The sequence below is a fragment of the Schistocerca gregaria genome, chromosome 5 (assembly GCF_023897955.1).
Source record: "Schistocerca gregaria isolate iqSchGreg1 chromosome 5, iqSchGreg1.2, whole genome shotgun sequence".
Lineage (NCBI taxonomy): Eukaryota > Metazoa > Arthropoda > Insecta > Orthoptera > Acrididae > Schistocerca > Schistocerca gregaria.
The window spans coordinates 275181550-275202918 of record NC_064924.1 but is presented as its reverse complement, the minus strand read 5'-3'; the positions used below and the strand labels follow the sequence as shown (position 1 = coordinate 275202918).

Sequence of the window (21369 nt, the reverse complement as noted above, 5' to 3'; positions counted from 1 at the left end):
TAATTCCACTCCTGAACCTTTCTTTTATTTCCATCATTGCTTCCTCGATGTACAGATTGAAGAGTAGGGTCGAAAGGCTACAGCCTTGTCTTACACCCTTCTTAATACGAGCACTTCGTTCTTGATCGTCCACTCTTATTATTCCCTCTTGGTTGTTGTACATATTGTATATGACCCGTCTCTCCCTATAGCTTACCCCTACTTTTTTTCAGAATCTTGAACAGCTTGCACCACTTTATATTGTCTAACGCCTTTTCCAGGTCTACAAATCCTATGAACGTGTCTTGATTTTTCTTTAGCCTTGCTTCCATTATTAGCCGTAACGTCAGAATTGCCTCTCTCGTGCCTTTACTTTCCCTAAAGCCAAACTGATCGTCACCTAGCGCATTCTCAATTTTCTTTTCCATTCTTCTGTATATTATTCTTGTAAGCAGCTTCGACGCATGAGCTGTTAAGCTGATTGTGCGATAATTCTCGCACTTGTCAGCTCTTGCCGTCTTCGGAATTGTGTGGATGATGCTTTTCCGAAAGTCAGATGTTATGTCGCCAGACTCATATATTCTACATACCAACGTGAATAGTCGTTTTGTTGCCACTTCCCCCAATGATTTTAGAAATTCTGATTGATTGTTATCTATCCCTTCTGCCTTATTTGACCGTAAGTCCTCCAAAGCTCTTTTAAATTCCGATTCTAATACTGGATCCCCTATCTCTTCTATATCGACTCCTGTTTCTTCTTCTATCACATCAGACAAATCTTCACCCTCATAGAGGCTTTCAATGTATTCTTTCCACCTATCTGCTCTCTCCTCTGCATTTAACAGTGGAATTCCCGTTGCACTCTTAATGTTACCACCGTTGCTTTTAATGTTACCAAAGGTTGTTTTGACTTCCCTGTATGCTGAGTCTGTCCTTCCAACAATCATATCTTCACATTTTTCCTGCAGCCATTTCGTCTTAGCTTCCATGAACTTCCTATTTATTTCATTCCTCAGCGACTTGTATTTCTGTATTCCTGATTTTCCCGGAACATGTTTGTATTTCCTCCTTTCATCAATCAACTGAAGTATTTCTTCTGTTACCCATGGTTTCTTCGCAGCTACCTTCTTTGTACCTATGTTTTCCTTCCCAACTTCTGTGATGGCCCTTTTTAGAGACGTCCATTCCTCTTCAACTGTGTTGCCTACTGCACTATTCCTTATTGCTGTATCTATAGCGTTAGAGAACTTCAAACGTATCTCGTCATTCCTTAGAACTTCCGTATCCCACTTCTTAGCGTATTGATTCTTCCTGACTAATGTCTTGAATTTCAGCCTACTCTTCATCACTACTATATTGTGATCTGAGTCTATATCTGCTCCTGGGTACGCCTTGCAATCCAGTATCTGATTTTGGAAACTCTGTCTGACCATGATGTAACCTAATTGAAATCTTCCTGTATCTCCTGGCCTTTTCCAAGTATACCTCCTCCTCTTGTGATTCTTGAACAGGGTATTCGCTATTACTAGCTGAAACTTGTTACAGAACTCAATTAGTCTTTCTCCTCTTTCATTCCTTGTCCCAAGGCCATATTCTCCTATAACCTTTTCTTCTACTCCTTCCCCTACAACTGCATTCCAGTCGCCCATGACTATTAGATTTTCATCCCCCTTTACATACTGCATTACCCTTTCAATATCCTCATACACTTTCTCTATCTGTTCATCTTCAGCTTGCAACGTCGGCATGTATACCTGAACTATCGTTGTCGTTGTTGGTCTGCTGTCGATTCTGATTAGAACAACCCGGTCACTGAACTGTTCACAGTAACACACCCTCTGCCCTACCTTCCTATTCATAACGAATCCTACACCTGTTATACATTTTCTGCTGCTGTTGATATTACCCGATACTCATCTGACCAGAAATCCTTGTCTTCCTTCCACTTCACTTCACTGAGCTCTCCTATATCTAGATTAAGCCTTTGCATTTCCCTTTTCAGATTTTCTAGTTTCCCTACCACGTTCAAGCTTCTGACATTCCACGCCCCGACTCGTAGAACATTATCCTTTCGTTGATTATTCAATCTTTTTCTCATGGTAACCTCCCCCTTGGCAGTCCCCTCCCGGACATCCGAATGGGGGACTATTCTGGAATCTTTTGCCAATGGAGAGATCATCATGACACTTCTTCAACTACAGGCCACATGTCCTGTGGATATACATTACGTGTCTTAAATGCAGTGGTTTCCATTGCCTTCTGCATCCTCATGTCGTTGATCATTGCTGATTCTTCCGCTTTTAGGGGCAATTTCCCACCCCTAGGACAAGAGAGTGCCCTGAACCTCTATCCGCTCCTCCGCCTTCTTTGACAAGGCCGTTGGCAGAATGAGGCTGACTTCTTATGCTGGAAGTTTTCGGCCACCAATACTGATTATTTATCAAAATTTAGGCAGTGGCGGGGATCAAACCCGGGACCGAAGACGTTTTGATTATGTATCAAAGACGCTACCCCTAGACCACGGGTACCTGCTAAATATACAACAACAAAACACATTGTTCATACATGCATTTGCCAACAGCAAAATGTGTCAAAGGCTTTAGGAAGACTGCAGGGTTTCAGAACAGCAAATTGCCTCCAGTGAGCAAGACGTCACAAATGTTCACATTAGAGTCGTTTGAGCAGTTGCGAAGGGCTCATGCGCATGCACAGTTGAGTCGCATATGAGAAGTACCTTCTCCCAATGTGACTGCAGAAGTGTGGCTGTTAGCTGTGTAAGCAGTAGCAACAAACAGCCAGATGATACCCGGAAAAATTGTACTGGCGCGCCCAAGGTGCCAGATTGACACATGCACGACAGGCAGGGCGGGGCAAACGGGGGTATCTGCCCCGGGTGGATATTTGGATATTTCAAGGGGGAGGGGGGCAGATTCATATTCACGAGGGGGGGAAAAAGAACCTTATTTCACAAAGCGCCTAGCATTCAGTGCACGTTGGTCCATCGATTATTCATATGATTTGGAACACATCCCTGTCGGTTTTTGAACACATTCTGTGTTGATTTCTGAATAAATCATAAGTTGATTTTTGAATGCATGCATAGTGTACATGATGTCTCTGCCAGGGGCATATCCATCGCTGCTAGAATAAACTTACCTACAGACAAAAGTGGATGGGGCTATACGAGCTTTGCGGAATAAAGCCAAACGGGTGAATGCCAATCGCTGTTTGTTTATGTAGTTGACTGGATTTGCGAATGATCAGTATTGTTATAATTACTAGCGAAAGCCTTGGATTCAGATTACCAGAGTGAAAATAAATGAATAACAGGAGTAACAGGTAACAAAGATTACATGTCATCTTCTAGGTGTATTCAAGAAAATGAAATTTTGACAAAGTTTTTGGCCAGACTGCTACATTATAAGTAAGGGCTAGTCGTATAGTCCCCAGCTAGCAGGCACTACTGTTTTGGGAGTAGTGCAGAAAATGCATTGTATGAACACGTAATAACGCCTAACCGGAGAATAAACGCAGGATAACTAATCCGGTGATTGTGGCAGGGTTAGTGAAGTTAACTAGAGAATAAGTTTTGACACTGGCAGGAATAGTTGCAGAATTAGTGATTACAAGATTGTTTACTAGAACGAGGAAGGAGAAGAAACTAGGACATCACACAAATTATGGAAAAATATGACAATTCCAAATTTATATAAAAATTTCATACTGCTACTTTTTGACCTCATGCTTGAGAAGCTGGAGTGTATGATGAAATGTGAAACTATTTCCTAACATAAAACTTTTTGCTGGTTGTAGGCCTAATAGGCAGTTGATATTGGTACTTCATGCATTATATTCTGTCATGTCATGAAAATGACCATTTGTTACAAAACAGTCTCGTCTATTTGGTGTCTACTACAGTTGCTGCAATATTAGACAGGCCTCAGCAGACAGTGACAAAATACACCCAAACAGCTCGAGAAACCACACCAGTCTTGTGTACTATTTGTATTAAACAGCTTTTTCAGTATTAGACAATGACACTTCATTTTTTCATGCAGCAAAACGTTTGAAAAACTTTGATGAGGTAATAGATTTATTTGCAGAAAGGAAAGCATGCCATGTAAAGCCATAGCAAGATTAGAGAGAGAAAAATGCTAGGATTTCAGGATTGAAGAAATGTGTTCTGTCTTGCTTGTTCCTTGTCTTTACTGGTTTTATGTATCCTATATTTAATTTTATGTCACACAAAACAACAATAAAGAATGCAAATTTTCTGAAGAGTTCTATTTTCGGAAGGGTTCTTGCTCTCGCGGTTACAAATAATCCCATCATCCAGTATTAATTGAGAGTATTTTTTTAAAAAAAGAGAGAGGGAGGGGAGGGGGGGGGGGGGGCAGGATTTCAAACTGGCCGACTGGGAGCGGGAGGGCAATACAGGACATTTTAATTTCCACTGTCAGGAACGTATTTTGATGGCATTCATTACAATAATATACACATTTGAACTTGACAGAGCGAAATACAGTGACCTGCGATAGAAGAATGCTGTATGAAGAGGTGTGGCATTGCATTTTGGTACAGTTAAGACCAAATAACATGTCTTGAATTTCCTCGAAGACATATGTTTTATGTATCGGACTCTTGAGAATGATGTCCACTACAAAATGAACATTTTTTTAAAAAGTGGATTTAATTTTTGGCATCCTACCTCAAATGCTGGAGGAGGGTTGAGTCACCACTCTAGTATTGCCCCGGTTCAGAAATACCATAGATCTGGAACTGATACACAGAACAAGCTGAGTTATAGTGGGCAGGTGGGTAGTCTCCGCATGACCCATGTTTACATTTAGTGATTTTGCTGTTTCCTTTTCGTTTACTGCTCGCAATTCAAGTGAAAACAAAATGTACTATCAAGCAAATTAAAATTCACATAATTAGGAAGGCTAAAATAAGTTATTAGTTTCAGATTATATTTTATTTCCACATTTCTGACAGTCAAACATTAATCACCTTGCAGAGTATGAAGTTATTTTTGTCAGTTTGCTAAAGAAATTTGGCTTTTATTAATCTTTTCCGCTGAGGCAGTCAATTTATTTGAAACGAAGTATTTAATTCCACACTATTGGCTAGTTTCAACTGTTTGCTGCATTTCAAGTGCACATTTTCGTCTTCTACCATGTCTAGCATTATGCCATAATAAAGAACCAAACATGAGATTAATACAGTACTGCTACTCTAAGAAAATTTACGTCTGAATCTGGACATACGAATGTGAACTTGAAGCCGAATTATGCATTTTAGTACAGTTCTCGAAATTCCGATGCTTTTGGATCATCCTCTGATGTCTTGTTTCTTTTATGACATAATGTAAGATATTTTAATGCTTTACACATAGGAACATACAGACTTCCTACGTCGTCATAGCTGCGCAAGTGCAATGACACCTGTCATCTGGTGCTCTCTGACAACTACAGAAACAAACCTATTTCTAACAGTTTGCGGGAAAATATTGTGATTGGCTAAAGTATTACTTTCAAAGTGAATTTCCTTTTACGCAAGTTAAACAATGTGCGATGAATTTCTTATATCACAGAGCGTTTGACTCTCATTGAAAAATCAACCCTTTGAGGATGACCATTAGAAGAATTTCGAGCCCTGACGATCAGACATTTATGTCATTATTAAAAATTTTACTGGAACATTTGTGTCATGTATCTTAAAGTGTAACATGCACATTATATGTTACAACTTAGATTCTCTTGCAGCTTATTAACTTTCGAGACCAATGTTATATTGAAAGCTTTTCTTGTAGCAACACTATGTATATTAATTTAAACCATTAACTCTTCCTATTTGTGTGGTCGCACTACTTAATAGTGATGTTGCTATTGGCTGACTATATCATGTGTCCTAGGCTCAAAATATCTGTCATCATTGGCTGGTGAGATCACATGACACGAGCTATGATTAGCTTACAAAAGCGAATCACCATCTCGATTTCAATGCGTCAGAAAGTAACATGCAGTGTTTGATGGAATTAGAATTTATACTTTTGTAACACAAAAATATGAGCCGTACATGTTGCTGCATATCACAGATCTTTGCAAAATGCGTTTCATTTTGTAAAGTGCTGGGAAATTCTTCGCCGGTGTATGAAACCATAATGATCCGATGGATTTATAAGTTTTACAGTTCTGCGGAAAAGTATACTGTCACTTAACATGGAAAAAGCGTATTTTCACCCAGGAGAAAGTGTATTTTTAACTGGAAAATCAGGGATTTTTTTTTCCTTATATGCATATACACCCTGCTATGCCATCACATCACATCCTTCTCCTGCTCACCCCTCCTTTTCTCTTCTTTTTGCAGCGTCAAGCTGTTGCCCGCCTGCCATTGGATGCATTTACAATTGGACTCCGCCTCGCTTCTCTGTGCCATGACTTCCATCTCCCCTCCTTGTCCTCTACCCCACGTTCTTTCCCAACCAACCCCTCCCCCCTCCCTTCTCGTTAGTTCATCGACCACAGATTTGGATGGATCTCTTCCGGGGTCCGAAAGACTCCATCACTCCAGTGGGGTTCCATTGTTTTTTCCAAACCCTCTTACGAGAGTTTCAGGATGCCACTGGTTTTTTACACTGACGGCCCTAAGTCAGCTGATCGTGTGCAATATGCCTTCATGTCTACTGTTGGCACAGAACATCATCTCTTGCCTGCCACATGTGGCGTGTTTACTGCAGAATTGATGGCCGTCTATCGGTCCCTCTGTTTTATTAGACAATCCTTCCTGAGTTTTGTTACCTACAGACACAATGAGTGACTATCACTCGTCATTTTCCTGTGACCTCTTTGTCTCTGCCATCCACGACCACCTCGCTGATCTTGGTGATGCTTCTTTTTTGGTTGACTTCCTTTGGGTTTCTGGCCATGTAGGTATCCAAAGGCAATGAAGTTGCTGATCATCTGGCTTGGAGAGGGGGCATCTACAACCCCCCCCCCCCCCCCCCCCCCATTCTCCATGACCCCTCCGAGGGCGGGTTTGTGGCTCTACATCAAATCCCTTTTTGCTCAGTCATGGGCTGACCCTTGGGAGGCTATACCCCTGTCTAATATGTGATCAGTATTATGCTGGACTGCCCCCACCTTTCGGCCCTTTGCGTTAAATATGCCCTCAAACATTCCTTGTCTCAGGTGTTAGAGGACAACCCTCACATGGTTACATTGTTCGTCAGTTTTCTTCACAATAGCAGCTTGTATTCTCAGGTATAAGTCCTTGACTTTTCCACTGGAATTTGAGCCCTTGACCTTGCCTCCACATCTGACAGGTTCTCCCTTCTTTTTATCTGCATTTTGGGTGGCCTGTTGCGCTGTTTTGTTTCCCCTCTTGATGTCTCTCTTTTTTTCCTGTGGTGTTGTTCCCATTGTATCATGATAATGGTATTGTGTGGATGCCAGGGGCAGGTGCTCCACTGCACGTCGCGTTTCCAGAGCACCCGTGCTCTTCCCCCTCCCCTTTTCCACCCCACCCCCCCATCCCCATCCCCTCTGACTCTCCCTCCTGTTCTTTCCTCTTCCTGCTGTCCTAACATCTCCTTTCACCCTTTGTTGCTCTTTATTCCTTCCCCTTGACTGAACTGAGATGTTTGTGTGTTTCCTCCCTTGATTTCTCCCAGCCCATATCATCATACCGAGGGGCTCGCTCTTTGGTCCCCTCCCCTAAGTCAACCAACCATTCAGTGAGGACAGTGAGAAATTATCATATAGTACAGGTGGGGTAAAGTTTTGCACACTGCATTTACCTTAGGCTGTGACACTTGGCAACAGGGATGTTTTTGTCTCAGCAGTGTTATACCAGTTCTTATGCCAAGTGTTTGCCTCTTATTTCCATCGACATTGTTGTTAAAATAGCACTAACTGCCTCTCCCATTTTCTATAATATTGCAATACTTCATAACAATTCAAATTTTACAAATAAAAATTTCTCCTTTCTTAAAAAAATGCTTGTTCAGGAACAAAAAATTTTTAGGACTATTGCAGTGGCTTATTGATATTTTGGCATTTTTCCTCGTTTATTAGTAAAAGACAAAAAAACACTAGTTATAACAAAGACCACACAAATACCAAAAAATAATCATTATTCAGAACTAAAATACCAGTATCCCGTCCATACTTCACAGGCAAATAATACCTTCCTTCGCAGTGGACAGAAAGTTGGGAGATAAAATGTAGGTCAAAATTCAATAGGCAGGTCATTGGTAATCTTAACACGGAGAACAGTGCTATGACTTACCTCTTTAGGAACTCCAGGAGATTGCATGAAGGCTGGAAACTGCAATTGCCTTATCTGGCAGTAGGTGGTTGTACAGCAGGAAGTCGGCTCCAGTTATCGCTTCCATGGCACCAGCAATTGTAAAGTCCAATGCAAAGGCAAAGCACAATCCCAAATCTAATTTAGTTTGCTGTATACTGTATGTTGATATCAAAGAATTGTTTGCCACAGACAAGCAGAACAAAGCCAACAGTTGACAGTTGTGCAACAACTGTGGTGTAACAAGTTGTTCCACCTCTTCCTCGCAATCAGATGAACTGTGTTTGTGTAAAAACATTGTGTAGGTAGTTAAAATGAAGAGGGGAGTGTTTCCCCTGAAAAATCCATTTTATAAATGATGATAAAGCTGTTGACCCTGATTTATTGAAAGTCATAACAGAGTGAAAGGAGGCAGCACAAGTCACTTTGTTTTAACCTGGTGACATATTGCTTTTGCATAGACTTAGGACATATTTATTGTAGGATGTCAAATCAAACACCTGCTGACTAAATGATCACTGTATCAAGCAGAAATCTACAGATACCAGTATTTGAATGCTGACCCCTATTTTGACCAGAACTGATGTTGGAATCTCCCTACACGTCAGTCAGGGGCCTGAAGATGGTGTATCATCAAAAATGGTAGCCAAATAAAATAACAGTTTGGAAATTAGATGGTTGAAAGGTGTTTGATTTGACATCCTTTAGTAAACAGCCAAGTCCCATGACCATCTCTAAAAAGATCGTCATACAGAGATATTTATTGTATGTTGCTGCCAGCAGTGAAATGAGAGGTATGTGTCAAGTGGAACAGGTTTTACAGTATGAGGGTATTCTGTCTAAGATACAAATTATCACAGAGTAGTGTGCACTGAAACATTTTATGGCTGGAGAGCGACAAAATACATTGGGTAACTGGTGTGTTAGTCGTCAAAGCTGGAAGTTTGTGTTGTAATCTGCCCTTGATGGGTTATGATGATACCTTTCCTTTCTACAGAAATATTGGAAGGTGAAGGATTTATGTCCCACATGCATACCCAAGAGATCTACATCTGCAACTTGGTCTGTCCTTTGCAAACCACAGTAAAGTGCATGGTAGAGGGTATTTCCTGTTATCCATTCAAGTGTGAAGCGAAGAAAGAATGATTGGTTGAATGTGTCTGTGTGTGCTGTACTTATTCTAATCTTGTCCTCACTAGCGCTGTGTGAGCAATATTTAGGAGGTTGTAGGATATTCCGAGACTCATCGTTTAAAGCCAGGTGTTGCAACTTTGTTAGTAGACTTTCTCGAATTAGTTTACACCTACCTTCAAGAGTTTCCCAGTTCAGTTTCTTCAGCATCTTGGTAATACTCTCCCACAGGTCAAATATACTTGTGACCATTCAAGCGACTCTTCTTTGTATATTTTCAATTTAACCAGTTAGTCCCACACATTTGAGCAGTATTCTGGAATGGGTCACATAAGTGATTTTTGAACCATCTTCTTTGTAGACTGATTGCATTTCCACAGTATTCTACCAATAAACTAAAGTCTACCACCTGCTTCAGCCACAGCTGAGCCTATGTGATCATTCCATTTTATATCTTTTCAAAGAGTTATGCCCAGTTATTTGTAGGAGTTGATCAATTACAGCTGTGATTCATTGATATTATAGGATGCTATGTTCTTTTTTTGTTTTGTGAAATGCACAATTTTACATTTCTTGACTTCTAAAGCAAGTTGCCAATCTTTGCACCACTTTGAAATCTTATCAAGATCTGACTGTATATTTATGCAGCTTCTTTCAGACAATACTCTTTTATAGGTATCTGCAAGAAGTCTGAGGTTTCTATTAATATAGTCTGCAAGGCCGTTAATATACACCGTGAACAGCAGGAGTCGCAGCATACTTCCCTGAGGCACTCTTGAAGTTCCTTTACATTTGGTGATGACTCTCCATCTATGATAACATTCTGCAACCTCCCTATTAAAAAACCTACAATCCAGTCCCAGATTGTATTTGAGACCCCGTATGATCAAACAACGTGTCATGGTCACCGATACCAGTATCAGTTTGGACACACTCAAAGATGTCATGTCTGTTGCCATGATGGAATAAAACTACGAACATGCTTGAGCACAACATTGGGATTTTTTTGTTTTTCAGGTGAGAGGAGGTCCTGGATTAAGCAATTGGTTCAAGAGAATGGCTTAAATGTTACTTTTAAAAAGCAGACTCAACCTTGAGGTTTGATGAAATCGATGGGATGGATAGTGGTTGTGAAACAGTCAGTAGCGACACCCCAATATTCATCCAGGCAAACAAGGCTCTGGGCAGACATTTTCTTACTTACCTGCTCATAGGACCAGTTACGGCAACTTTATTTCTAAATAACAAACAAACATGCAAAATATCTGTCCCCCTGCAGGGGGTGAAACATCAGTACTATTGTGTAACCACTTATTCAATCTTTGTAATTTTGTACTTTTCTTAAGTGAATTTTTCCTTTTGATACAGTTAAATAATCTTCAAGTGAAAATAATATACCAGTGATAGGAGCTAATACATAACCAAACAATGCTGTTGTAAAGCTTGAAATTATGTCAGAGCGAGTAACTTCTTGTATGAATGAAACAAAAGCACTGAGATTAATAGGGGTTCAATGTTAAAATGTGTAGTAATGAGTCATATTGTTTTATGCCCTGGCCGAAGTAATCTTTGTTAAGAGAACTCTTGCAATATTTAATCACACACCACACATTAAATTGTGCTACAGTGTAAAACTAGTATTTGTCTTATTAAACATAGTTAATTGCTTGTAACTTTAAGAAGTTTTGCTTTTTTTCCCTATGCCAACAAACCTGAAAAATATAAATGTGTTACTGTAAATAAACAATTGTAGCATATTTCTAAAACTCTTTGCGTCTATTCTGTGTTGTCCAGGATTCAGCAAGCTGTTGTTTGCTTCAAATGGCAAATTCTTTCAGTTGCCTGTAACCTCACTGGAAAATGAATGTTTGCCACAACTATCACACACATTTATTTCATGGGAGGTCCCACTAAAAATCACTTGCCACTTGTCAGTGTAATATAGATTGCTGTCTTGCTCGCATTTTGCTGTCATATACCTGAAAAGTGTTAATGTACTACTACTGCTTTTTAAAACATTCATATTTCCTTATATGTAGACTTTAAGCCTGACTACTGGTTCTTTGCATGCTTGGTTGTCTACCTGCACATAATACATTGTATACTTGTGCAATATTATACATTTTATTTCTTAGTAAAACTATATAATTTGTGTCATAGAAGCATAGCAGACACCCATCCTTATGAAGCAATATTAGAGCCTCCTCCCGCAGTAAACCAAGTGATGTGGTGCAATGTTAAATCATGGGGCTAATGTCCTGGAGGATAGCTGTTCAAATCCCTGACTTGTGATCCAGATTTGGATTTTTCGTGCTATTCCTAAATTGCTTAAGGCGAATGCCTAGATGACTGCTGTGAAAGCACACAGGCGATATCTTTCTCCAGTGTAGGTATTTGCTGTGTTTCTAATGACCTCATCATCAAAGGGATATTAAACTCTAATCTTCCTTCATCTACGTCTACATACATAGTCCACAAGTCACCATATGATTTGTGGTGGAGGATACCTTGTACTACTACTACTACTACTACTACTAATCATTTCCCTTCCTATTCCACTTGCAGATGGAGTAAGGGGAAAAATGACTCTCTGTATGGCTCAGTATGAGCCCTAATTTCTCTTGTTTTATCTTTGTGATCTTTACAGAAGATGTACATTGGTGACAGTAGAATCCTTTTGCAGTCAGCCACAAATGCATTTTCTAAACTTCCTTAGTAGTGTGTTGCAAGGAAAAAAAAGAAAAATAGGTCTTCTTCCCTCTAGGGATTTCCATTTGAGTTCACAGAGCATTTCTGTAATATCCACATCTTGATTACGCCTGCCAGTAACAAGTCAGGCAGTACGCCTCTGGATTTCTCCGACATCTTCCTTTAATCCGCCCTGATATGAATTCCAAACACTTCAGCAGTATTCAGGAAAGGGTTGTACAAGTGTCCGATACATGGTCTTGTGTATTGATGAACTGTTCTTTCATAAAATACTCCCAATAAACTTGAAGTCGACCATTCACCTTCCATACAACTTACCATATGTACTTGTTCCATTTTATATCATTTTTCAGTGTTACATCATGATGTTCCTTCCTTCCTTCCACTATAAAGGCATAGGATTTCCATGACTAATCTTGTCTGTTAGTTTCATTGTTGTAATACAGTGGTAAAGGCACTTGTTGTGTCATTTTCAGTGTTAATTGGCCAGGTGGCAGTGATTACACTTCCTCCATTGACCACAAAAGACAATGGTCTGTGTTTGAGTCTCAGTTTGACAAATAGTTTAAATATGTCAAGAAGTGCTTACTTAACCACAAAATAAAAGATTGATTTTCCATTATCTGTTTTTTATTACATGGGCTTGTTAGTCCACAAATAATAATGATAATAATAATAATAATAATGTGGAGTTGATAGTCTCCCATCGGGCACCTCCCCAGGAGGGCGGATAGGGGAATGCTCTCCAGATATGGAGGGTACCGGGTAAATAAAACACCAGGGGTGGCCCAACACTATCAACCGAAATCCACTAACGTCTGCCTGGTATCCAGTGGTTAGGGGTCACGTCTGTTCGCCTAGATGGTGCGGCTGCAGCAACCTTCTTGATCTCAACAATCAAGTTGTATTCCTCATGATCTTTCCTCGGAAGGACCACCACCAAGTTAGTTTTCAACTTGAAAACCACACATGATGATACCACAAAGAATGAATCCACTACCCCGGGCACTAGTCGCAAGGCTGGCTGTACCTGGTCATCGGATTCCGGGGGACCAGGAGCATCATGTTATGCCTAAGGTTGAGAACCAGATGATGTCCAAATTAGTACACACAAAACAAAGACACTTCATCGGTACACTTAATACTAATACTCTTTTCAAACTGGGCAAGATCAAACAACTTACAGACGTGTTGGAAAAATTCTAGATCAAAATCCTTGCAATCCAGGAAACACGATTTACAGTCGAAAACTATTTTGATACAGAGAACTACAGGATCTACAAAGGAAAACCAGCAGTTAAAACTAATGAGAAAGGACTCAAACAGTTTGGCACAGCATTTGCAGTCCACAAATCTATCAGCGACTCTGTCATTGACTTCCAGTCTGCCTCAGAACGTATATCAACGCTCTCCATCAAATCGGCCATCAAAGCATATACCTTGAACAATGTGCACGCACCCACAAATAACTATAACAAGAAGAACCGCCAGAAAGTGGATGACTTCTGGAATGACCTTGAAGAGACGACAAACAAAATTGCCAAACACCATGTAATAATCTTGTTAGGCGACTTTAACACACAATTAGGTAAAGAGAAAAAATACAGGAAAATCACCAGAATCCATACAACTCACAAGAGAACTAACAAGAATGGGGAAAGATTGATAAGCTTTTGTGAAAATTTCGGTCTCGTAATTATGTCAACACAATTCAAAAAACCCAACAAGAAACTGTATACTTGGAAGTCGCCCAACACAATGTTGGGTGAATTCCAGATAGACCATGTGGCCATCTCCAAGAGTAACACAGCAGAAATTCTGAATGTGAAAATGGAAGAGGATTTTTCGACTCAGACCACATCTTCTACAGATGAAGACCAGATTACAACCCAATAGAAAAAAGCCAAAACTAAACAAAGTGCTGAGACCAGACCCCGAATACATAAAACTCAACAAGGAAAACATCTTACAGGAAATTAGTCAGACAAGCACCACAAGCTGGACAGAACTTGTGGACGTCCTCAAATCCGCGATGAAATTGCGTCAACCCCGAGAAGGAGAAAACGTGATGGAATATAATATGTGACCAAGCAATAGAAGAAAGGAGCAATGCCTGGAAAAACTTCAATAGTCACAAAACATCAGAAAAATGGCAACAATTTCTAGTAATCTGAAAACAAACATAGAAAACTATTCGGAGGAAAAAAAGGAATTATGACAAACAGCGACTAGATGAGATAGGAGAAGACTTTAAGAAGAACAACACCAGGAATTTTTATAAGACGTTAAAAGAACGTATTGCAGGACACCAGCCGCCCAATCTTTGCTTCAAGAAACCAGATGGTTCACTAAAAACTAACACGAAGAATAACTGCCAAATCCTCGCAGGCTATTTCAACAAACTTCTCAACTGCGAAAGACCTACAGAGGATGTTCACTACGAGACATCTACACCAAATCCTGACGCTAAACCGCCAACCATCAACGAAATAGTAAAAATTATCAAGACCCTGAAAAACAATAGAGCCCCAGAAGAAGATGGAATTATTGCAGGACTGTTTAAACTAAATGATGAAGAATTAACAGGAAAAATTCACAAAATCATATTAAACATTTAGGAAACAGAACAGATCCCTTCTGAATGGAAATGCACACTCATCCATCCACTCCACATAAAGGGGGACAAAACTGAACCAAATAATTACAGGGGTATCTCACTCGTACTGGTCACATATAAAATCCTATCAAAACTTCTCATGAATAGATTAGAAGAACAAGCTGATCCACAAATAGGAGAATACCAGACTGGTTTTCGCAAGGGACAATCATGCATGGAGCATATCTGGAATCTGAAAATGATTCTCCAGATGACAAACACCCGAAATACAGTGGTTACTTTTGTAGATTTTTAAAAAGGCCTACAACTCAATAGACAGAGTAGTGCACTGCAAGATGCAGGTAGAATTCACCAATGACAGAAAGGCAAGAGCAATCATTCGGGAAACATTAACTGACACAGTCTCCAAGGTTAAATTTATGGGGGGTGTCTTGGAAACATTTGAAATCCAAACTGGAGTGTGACAGGGTGACGGACTTTCACCATTACTCTTTAATATCATTCTTGAAAAAATTATCAGGACATGGGAAAAAGAAGTCAAAGGAATCCAAATTGGCATTATAAAAGATAATAGATTCAATGTGAAGTGTTTAGCTTTTGTGGATGACCTTACAATCCTCACAAATAATAGAATAGAAGCCACTAACGCCATAGAGAAGTTACACGAAATTGCACAAAGAACTGGCCTGCAAATCTCATATGAGAAAACCCAGTACATAGAAAGAGTGCCACAAGACAAATTGCCTATTGTGACAACCCATGGGAAAATCGTACAAGTACCACATTTTAAGTACCTGGGAGAAATCATCTAGCCATCAGGGATCAACCTAAAGGCCAATGAGGAAAGAATAAAAAAACTACAGAAAACACATAAACTCACGTGGAACTATTATAACAAAAAGTCCATATCCATTAACGCAAAATTGAGGCACTACAACACTGTCGTACTTCCGGAGGCACTGTATGCATCTGAAACAACACAAATAGGTCGGCAAACTAAAATCAAAGAAATAGAGAAACAAGAAAGGAAAATTCTCACGAAAATTTTTGGCCCGATACAAGAGCAAGGAATCTGGAAGAAGAGACCAACATCAGAATTATATAAATACACAGACAAGATTACGGATACAATAAGGAAAAGAAGAATGCAGTTCTGCAGACATATCCACAGGAAGAATGAAAACAGAATTTCAAAGCGAATTCTTAAAGTCATCAACTCAGGCAGGGGAAAAACAAAATGGATAAAAGAAGTTGAAGACGACCTCAGACAAGCTCACATAACAGTAAACAATGCAGAAAATCGAACTGAATTCAGGAACATCGTCAAAAAACATAAACTTGACACCACAACACAGAAGAGACCAGGATGCAAATGGACAGTGGAGCGAAAGAAACAACACAGTGAACACATGAAGAAAATTTGGGCTCAGAAAAAACATAAACAATCATCATAAAGGAATTCAAGTTCAAATGCTCTCTTAAATGGGAATAAACGAAAATAATAATAATAATTTTCAGATTATAGTCACTGTGACGTTAGAAACTTTTTCATTGATTCGTTTTGTTAAATATCTTTTACCTATTGTGTGTACTTCATCTTTCATCTTTTTTAAAAACCAGTTTTCCATAAATTTGAGGGTATAGCCTTGGATTTTCTGTAATCTATAAGCGCTAATGTAGTATCTGTTTTCAGCATTCTAGCAAGAGCAGCAACAAGAAGAGAGCCTGGAGATCACTCAAGCAGATCATTGCACAGGAACGAATGCTTCCATGGGGAGATGATTATATCCATTGTAAGTACATTTTACCAAATATGTTGGCCTAAAACTCATCTCCCGTTCGGAATTTTATTATTTGTATAGTGAAATGCTAAATCCATATTGAAATAAGAAAATGTTCTCTACTTTATTGAAGTATCAGCTCCATAGGAAATTTATTTAAGGGCAATAGAAGTAGATTCATATAAAAACTTCAGTTCCTCTCACTTCTTTATCACTTCATACTTTCCCACCTTCTTTTTCTCCCCATGTTGTCTTTTCCTTTGTTCTGTCAATGTTGTTACCCATTTCTATTTGTTTTACCTCGAGAGGCTTCTAAATTTGGTATTTTATTCCTTAAAAGGTTTATTTCTGTAAGCCACATCATTGGTGATTTCTTTTTCCAGAAATTTAGCAGTATTTGTTTCATTAGCCAGTTCTTTGTGTAGAAGTATTCAAAGAAGATTAATCTTCACTTTACCATTAATTGTGATATTTTTTCTACACTTCCTTAGATTTCCTTGTTACTTCTCATTTTCCAACCATCTGTTATTTGTATTGCACTCATCTTTCAATAGACTCTATTCTGTTCACTTTATGTTGTAGTTCATCATTAAGAATTCACATAAATAAGCATTTAGGGCTTCTCACTGTGCTGTAGTGTTTTAGTTGTGTATTTTTCGATATCTTTCCAAGATACAATTTTACCTATTTGTGTATCTCTGTATTTAGGTGCAACCCCCCGCCCCCTCCCCCGACTGAATTTTCCGAGACCAGTTTTATTTGCTAGAAGATTTGTTTGAGTAAGTGCTTCTGTCAAATTTTGTGAAAGTATTGCAAAAACAGGCAGTTTACCTTAATCCCAGTTGATTCCCTTCCCAGAATTATTGCTTCAGTTTCGTGATTATAACATAAGCAATAATTCTGGTAAGTGAATCAACTGGAATTAAGGTAACTTGCCTGTTTTTGCAAACAATTTTGCAATGCTTCCACAAAAGCACTTGGCTGTTCTCTTCTCGAATATCAGTGTTTATTTCAAATGGCATAAATTTAACTTTAGATATCATATTTGTTAGAGTTTCTCTAACTACATTTGCTAATTTGGATTTAACACTAAATTCTATAGTTATTTTATCTGTTGTTTCTCTGTCTCCAGAATCAAATACTTTCTTGAAATCAATAGATGATATTGTTACTGGCCTTGTGGTTATACCTAAGTGGCAAGTTACTGATTTTAAGCTGTAAATCTGTTCTGTCCAGGATATTCCCTTTCAAAAATGGCCTTTGATAATATTTTGTATGCTACTGGCAGAAGTGAGACTCCTCTGTAATTGTTGATATTTTGTCTACTCATTTATAATCTTTGGTTTGGATCATTTTTGTAATTCTGCTGTAATGGAATCCTTACTTATTTTGTTGTCCTTGAGTGGTTTTATGGCTCCATGAATTTTTAGCTCTCTTGGTGGGAAATCTTCCTCAGGATTTTCTGGTATCACTGAAAATTCTAATTTAAGTTTTGGAACTGGACAGTTCAAGAGCCTGTCAAAAAATGTTATTGGCTTGTGTGTCTACACACACACACACACACACACACATACACATACACACACTGTGTTTACCCACGTATAAGATGGCCCTGAATATAAGATGAAACCCCTCCCCCATCTTTCTTACGACACTCCTAGAGAAAATTTTATTTTTAATATAATCTGACTGATCAAAATTACAAACTGTTTATTGATATAAAATGTCTCCCTAAAAGAGCTAACATTATACCTATTCTAAACATATGCCATTTATTGTTTGATAATAAAAGGAGAAATAAAATAATAAAAAAGAAATGGTTTACTTAATTTTTATTTTCACTTCTTTGTTTGCATACTATCTCTGTGAAATCAATATTTTTAATCATCATCTTCCTCACTGGTCATCACCAGTATTATTTATAAACATACTGTCATTTCTTTGTTTCTGTCACTCCTCCCATTGTACGATGTCTTCTGGGTCATCCATAGCACTCTCGCCATTAGTCGCCTTTCTTTAAATATTGTCACATTTTTAAACTTTTGTCACTTTTTTCAACCTTTTTAGGAAGAAAATTAGTTATTTACATTTGTTTCCAAGTTTCTGTTTACACGTCCTTTCACTGAACTTTTTGGTATGCTCCAATCATGAAAGCAGATAAAATCTAACCTGAAGAGCTTCCAAAATTTGAGATGCATTGTTCCTTTTATATATATATATATATATATATATATATATATATATTCCAAGACTTACCAAGCGGGAAAGCGCCGGCAGACAGGCACATGAACAAAACACACAAACACACACACAAAATTACGAGCTTTCGCAACTGGCAGTTGCTTCGTCAGGAAGGAAGGAAGGAGAGGGAAAAATGAAAGGATGTGGGTTTTAAGGGAGAGGGTAAGGAGTCATTCCAATCCCGGGAGCGGAAAGACTTCCCTTAGGGGAAATATATATATATATATATATATATATATATATATATATATATATATATATATATATATATACACACACAGAATTACTAGCTTTCGCAACCGATGGTTGCTTCTTCAGGAAGCCTGTGCCTGTCTGCCGGCGCTTTCCCGCTTGGTAAATCCATGTGGAAGTTTCTTTCTACATCATAACAAAGATTCCAAGACTTACCAAGTGGGAAAGCGCCGGCAGACAGGCACAATGAACAAAACACACAAACACACACACAGAATTACTAGCTTTCGCAACTGATGGTTGCTTCTTCAGGAAGGAGAGGAAAAGACGAAAGGAAGTGGATACCTTCCTAAAATCCTGCCCCGAAATGAGATCCATCCTTCATGAAATCCTTCCCACTCCACCAAGAGTGTCTTTCCGCCGTCCACCTAACCTTCGTAACCTCTTGGTTCATCCCTATGAAATCTCCAAACCACCTTCCCTACCCTCTGGTTCCTACCCTTGCAACCGCCCCCAGTGTAAAACCTGTCCTATGCACCCTCCCACCACCACCTACTCCAGTCCTGTAACCCAGAAGGTGTACACGATCAAAGGGAGAGCCACGTGTGAAAGCACCCACGTGATTTACCAACTGACCTGCCTGCACTGTGACACTTTCTATGTGGGAATGACCAGCAACAAACAGTCCATTCGCATGAATGGACACAGGCAGACAGTGTTTGTTGGTAATGAGGATCACCCTGTGGCTAAACATGCCTTGGTGCACGGCCAGCACATCTTGGCACAGTATTACACCGTCCGAGTTATCTGGATACTTCCCACCAACACCAACCTATCCGAACTCCGGAGATGGGAACTCGTTCTTCAGTATATCCTCTCTTCTCGATATCCGCCAGGCCTCAACCTCCGCTAATTTCAAGTTGCCGCCGCTCCTACCTCACCTGTCTTTCAACAACCTCTTTGCCTCTGTACTTCCGCCTCGACTGACATCTCTGCCCTTACTCTTTGCCTTTAAATATGTCTGCTTGTGTCTGTCTATGTGCGGATGGATATGTGTGCGTGTGTGTGTGTACGAGTGTACACCTGTCCTTTTTTTCCCCCCAAGGGAAGTCTTTCCGCTCCCGGGATTGGAATGACTCCTTGACTCCTTACCCTCTCCCTTAAAACCCACTTCCTTTTGTCTTTCCCTCTCCTTCCTGAAGAAGCAACCATCGGTTGCGAAAGCTAGTAATTCTGTGTGTGTGTTTGTGTGTTTTGTTCATTGTGCCTGTCTACCGGCGCTTTCCCGCTTGGTAAGTCTTGTAATCTTTGTTTTTAATACATTTTTCCCATGTGGAAGTTTCTTTCTATTTTATTTACATCATCATTATTAAGATTCCAAGACTTACCAAGCGGGAAAGCGCCGGTAGACAGGCACAATAAATAAAACACACAAACACACACACAGAATTTCTAGCTCTCACAACTGACGGTTGCTTCTTCTTTCCTGAAGAATTTCTAGCTCTCGCAACCGACGGTTGCTTCTTCTTTCCTGAAGAAGCAACCATCGGTTGCGAGAGCTAGAAATTCTGTGTGTCTGTGTGTGTGTTTTATTTATTGTTCCTGTCTACCGGCGCTTTCCCGCTTGGTAAGTCTTGGAATCTTATTAATGATGATGTAAATAAAATAGAAAGAAACTTCCACATGGGAAAAATATATTAAAAACAAAGATTACAAGACTTACCAAGCGGGAAAGCGCCGGTAGACAGGCACAATGAACAAAACACACACACAGAATTACTAGCTTTCGCAACCGATGGTTGCTTCTTCAGGAAAGAGGGGAGGAGAGGGAAAGACGAAAGGATGTGGGTTTTAAGGGAGAGGGTAAGGAGTCATTCCAATCCCGGGAGCGGAAAGACTTCCCTTAGGTATATACTTACCAAGCGGGAAAGTGCCGGTAGACAGGCACAATAAAATAACACACACACTCACACACAAAATTTCGAGCTTTCGTAACCGGCGGCTGCTTCGTCAGGAAAGAGGGAAGGAAAAGGAGAGATGAAAGGATGCGGGTTTTAAGGGAGAGGGTAAGGAGTCATTCCAATCCCGGGAGCGGAAAGACTTACCTTAGGGGGAAAAAAGGATAGGTATATACTCGCGTACACACACACACACACACACACACACACACACACACACACACACACACATATCCATCCATACATACACAGACCCAAGCAGACATTTTTAAAGGCAAAGAGTTTGGGCAGAGATGTCAGTGGAGGCGGAAGTGTGGAGGCAAAGATGATGTTGAATGACAGGTGAGGTATGAGTGGCGGCAACTTGAAATTAGCGGAGATTGAGGCCTGGTGGATAACGAGAAGAGAGGATATATTGAAGGGCAAGTTCCCATCTCCGGAGTTCGTATAGGTT

General features: G+C 39.6%; 1 protein-coding gene across 3 annotated transcripts in view; it reads left to right on the top strand.

The window, feature by feature from the left end:
* LOC126272595 (INO80 complex subunit C) overlaps positions 1 to 21369 on the top strand; it is an 81210-nt gene that overhangs the window by 29918 nt on the left and 29923 nt on the right. For all 3 annotated transcript variants that reach the window (XR_007549245.1, XM_049975531.1, XM_049975532.1), the window contains exon 3: positions 16437 to 16536. Coding sequence is in view for 2 of the 3 variants with exons in the window: in XM_049975531.1 (XP_049831488.1) it covers positions 16437 to 16536 (100 nt within the window). In the remaining variant the exon portion in view is untranslated. The remainder of the gene's footprint in view (positions 1 to 16436; positions 16537 to 21369) is intronic.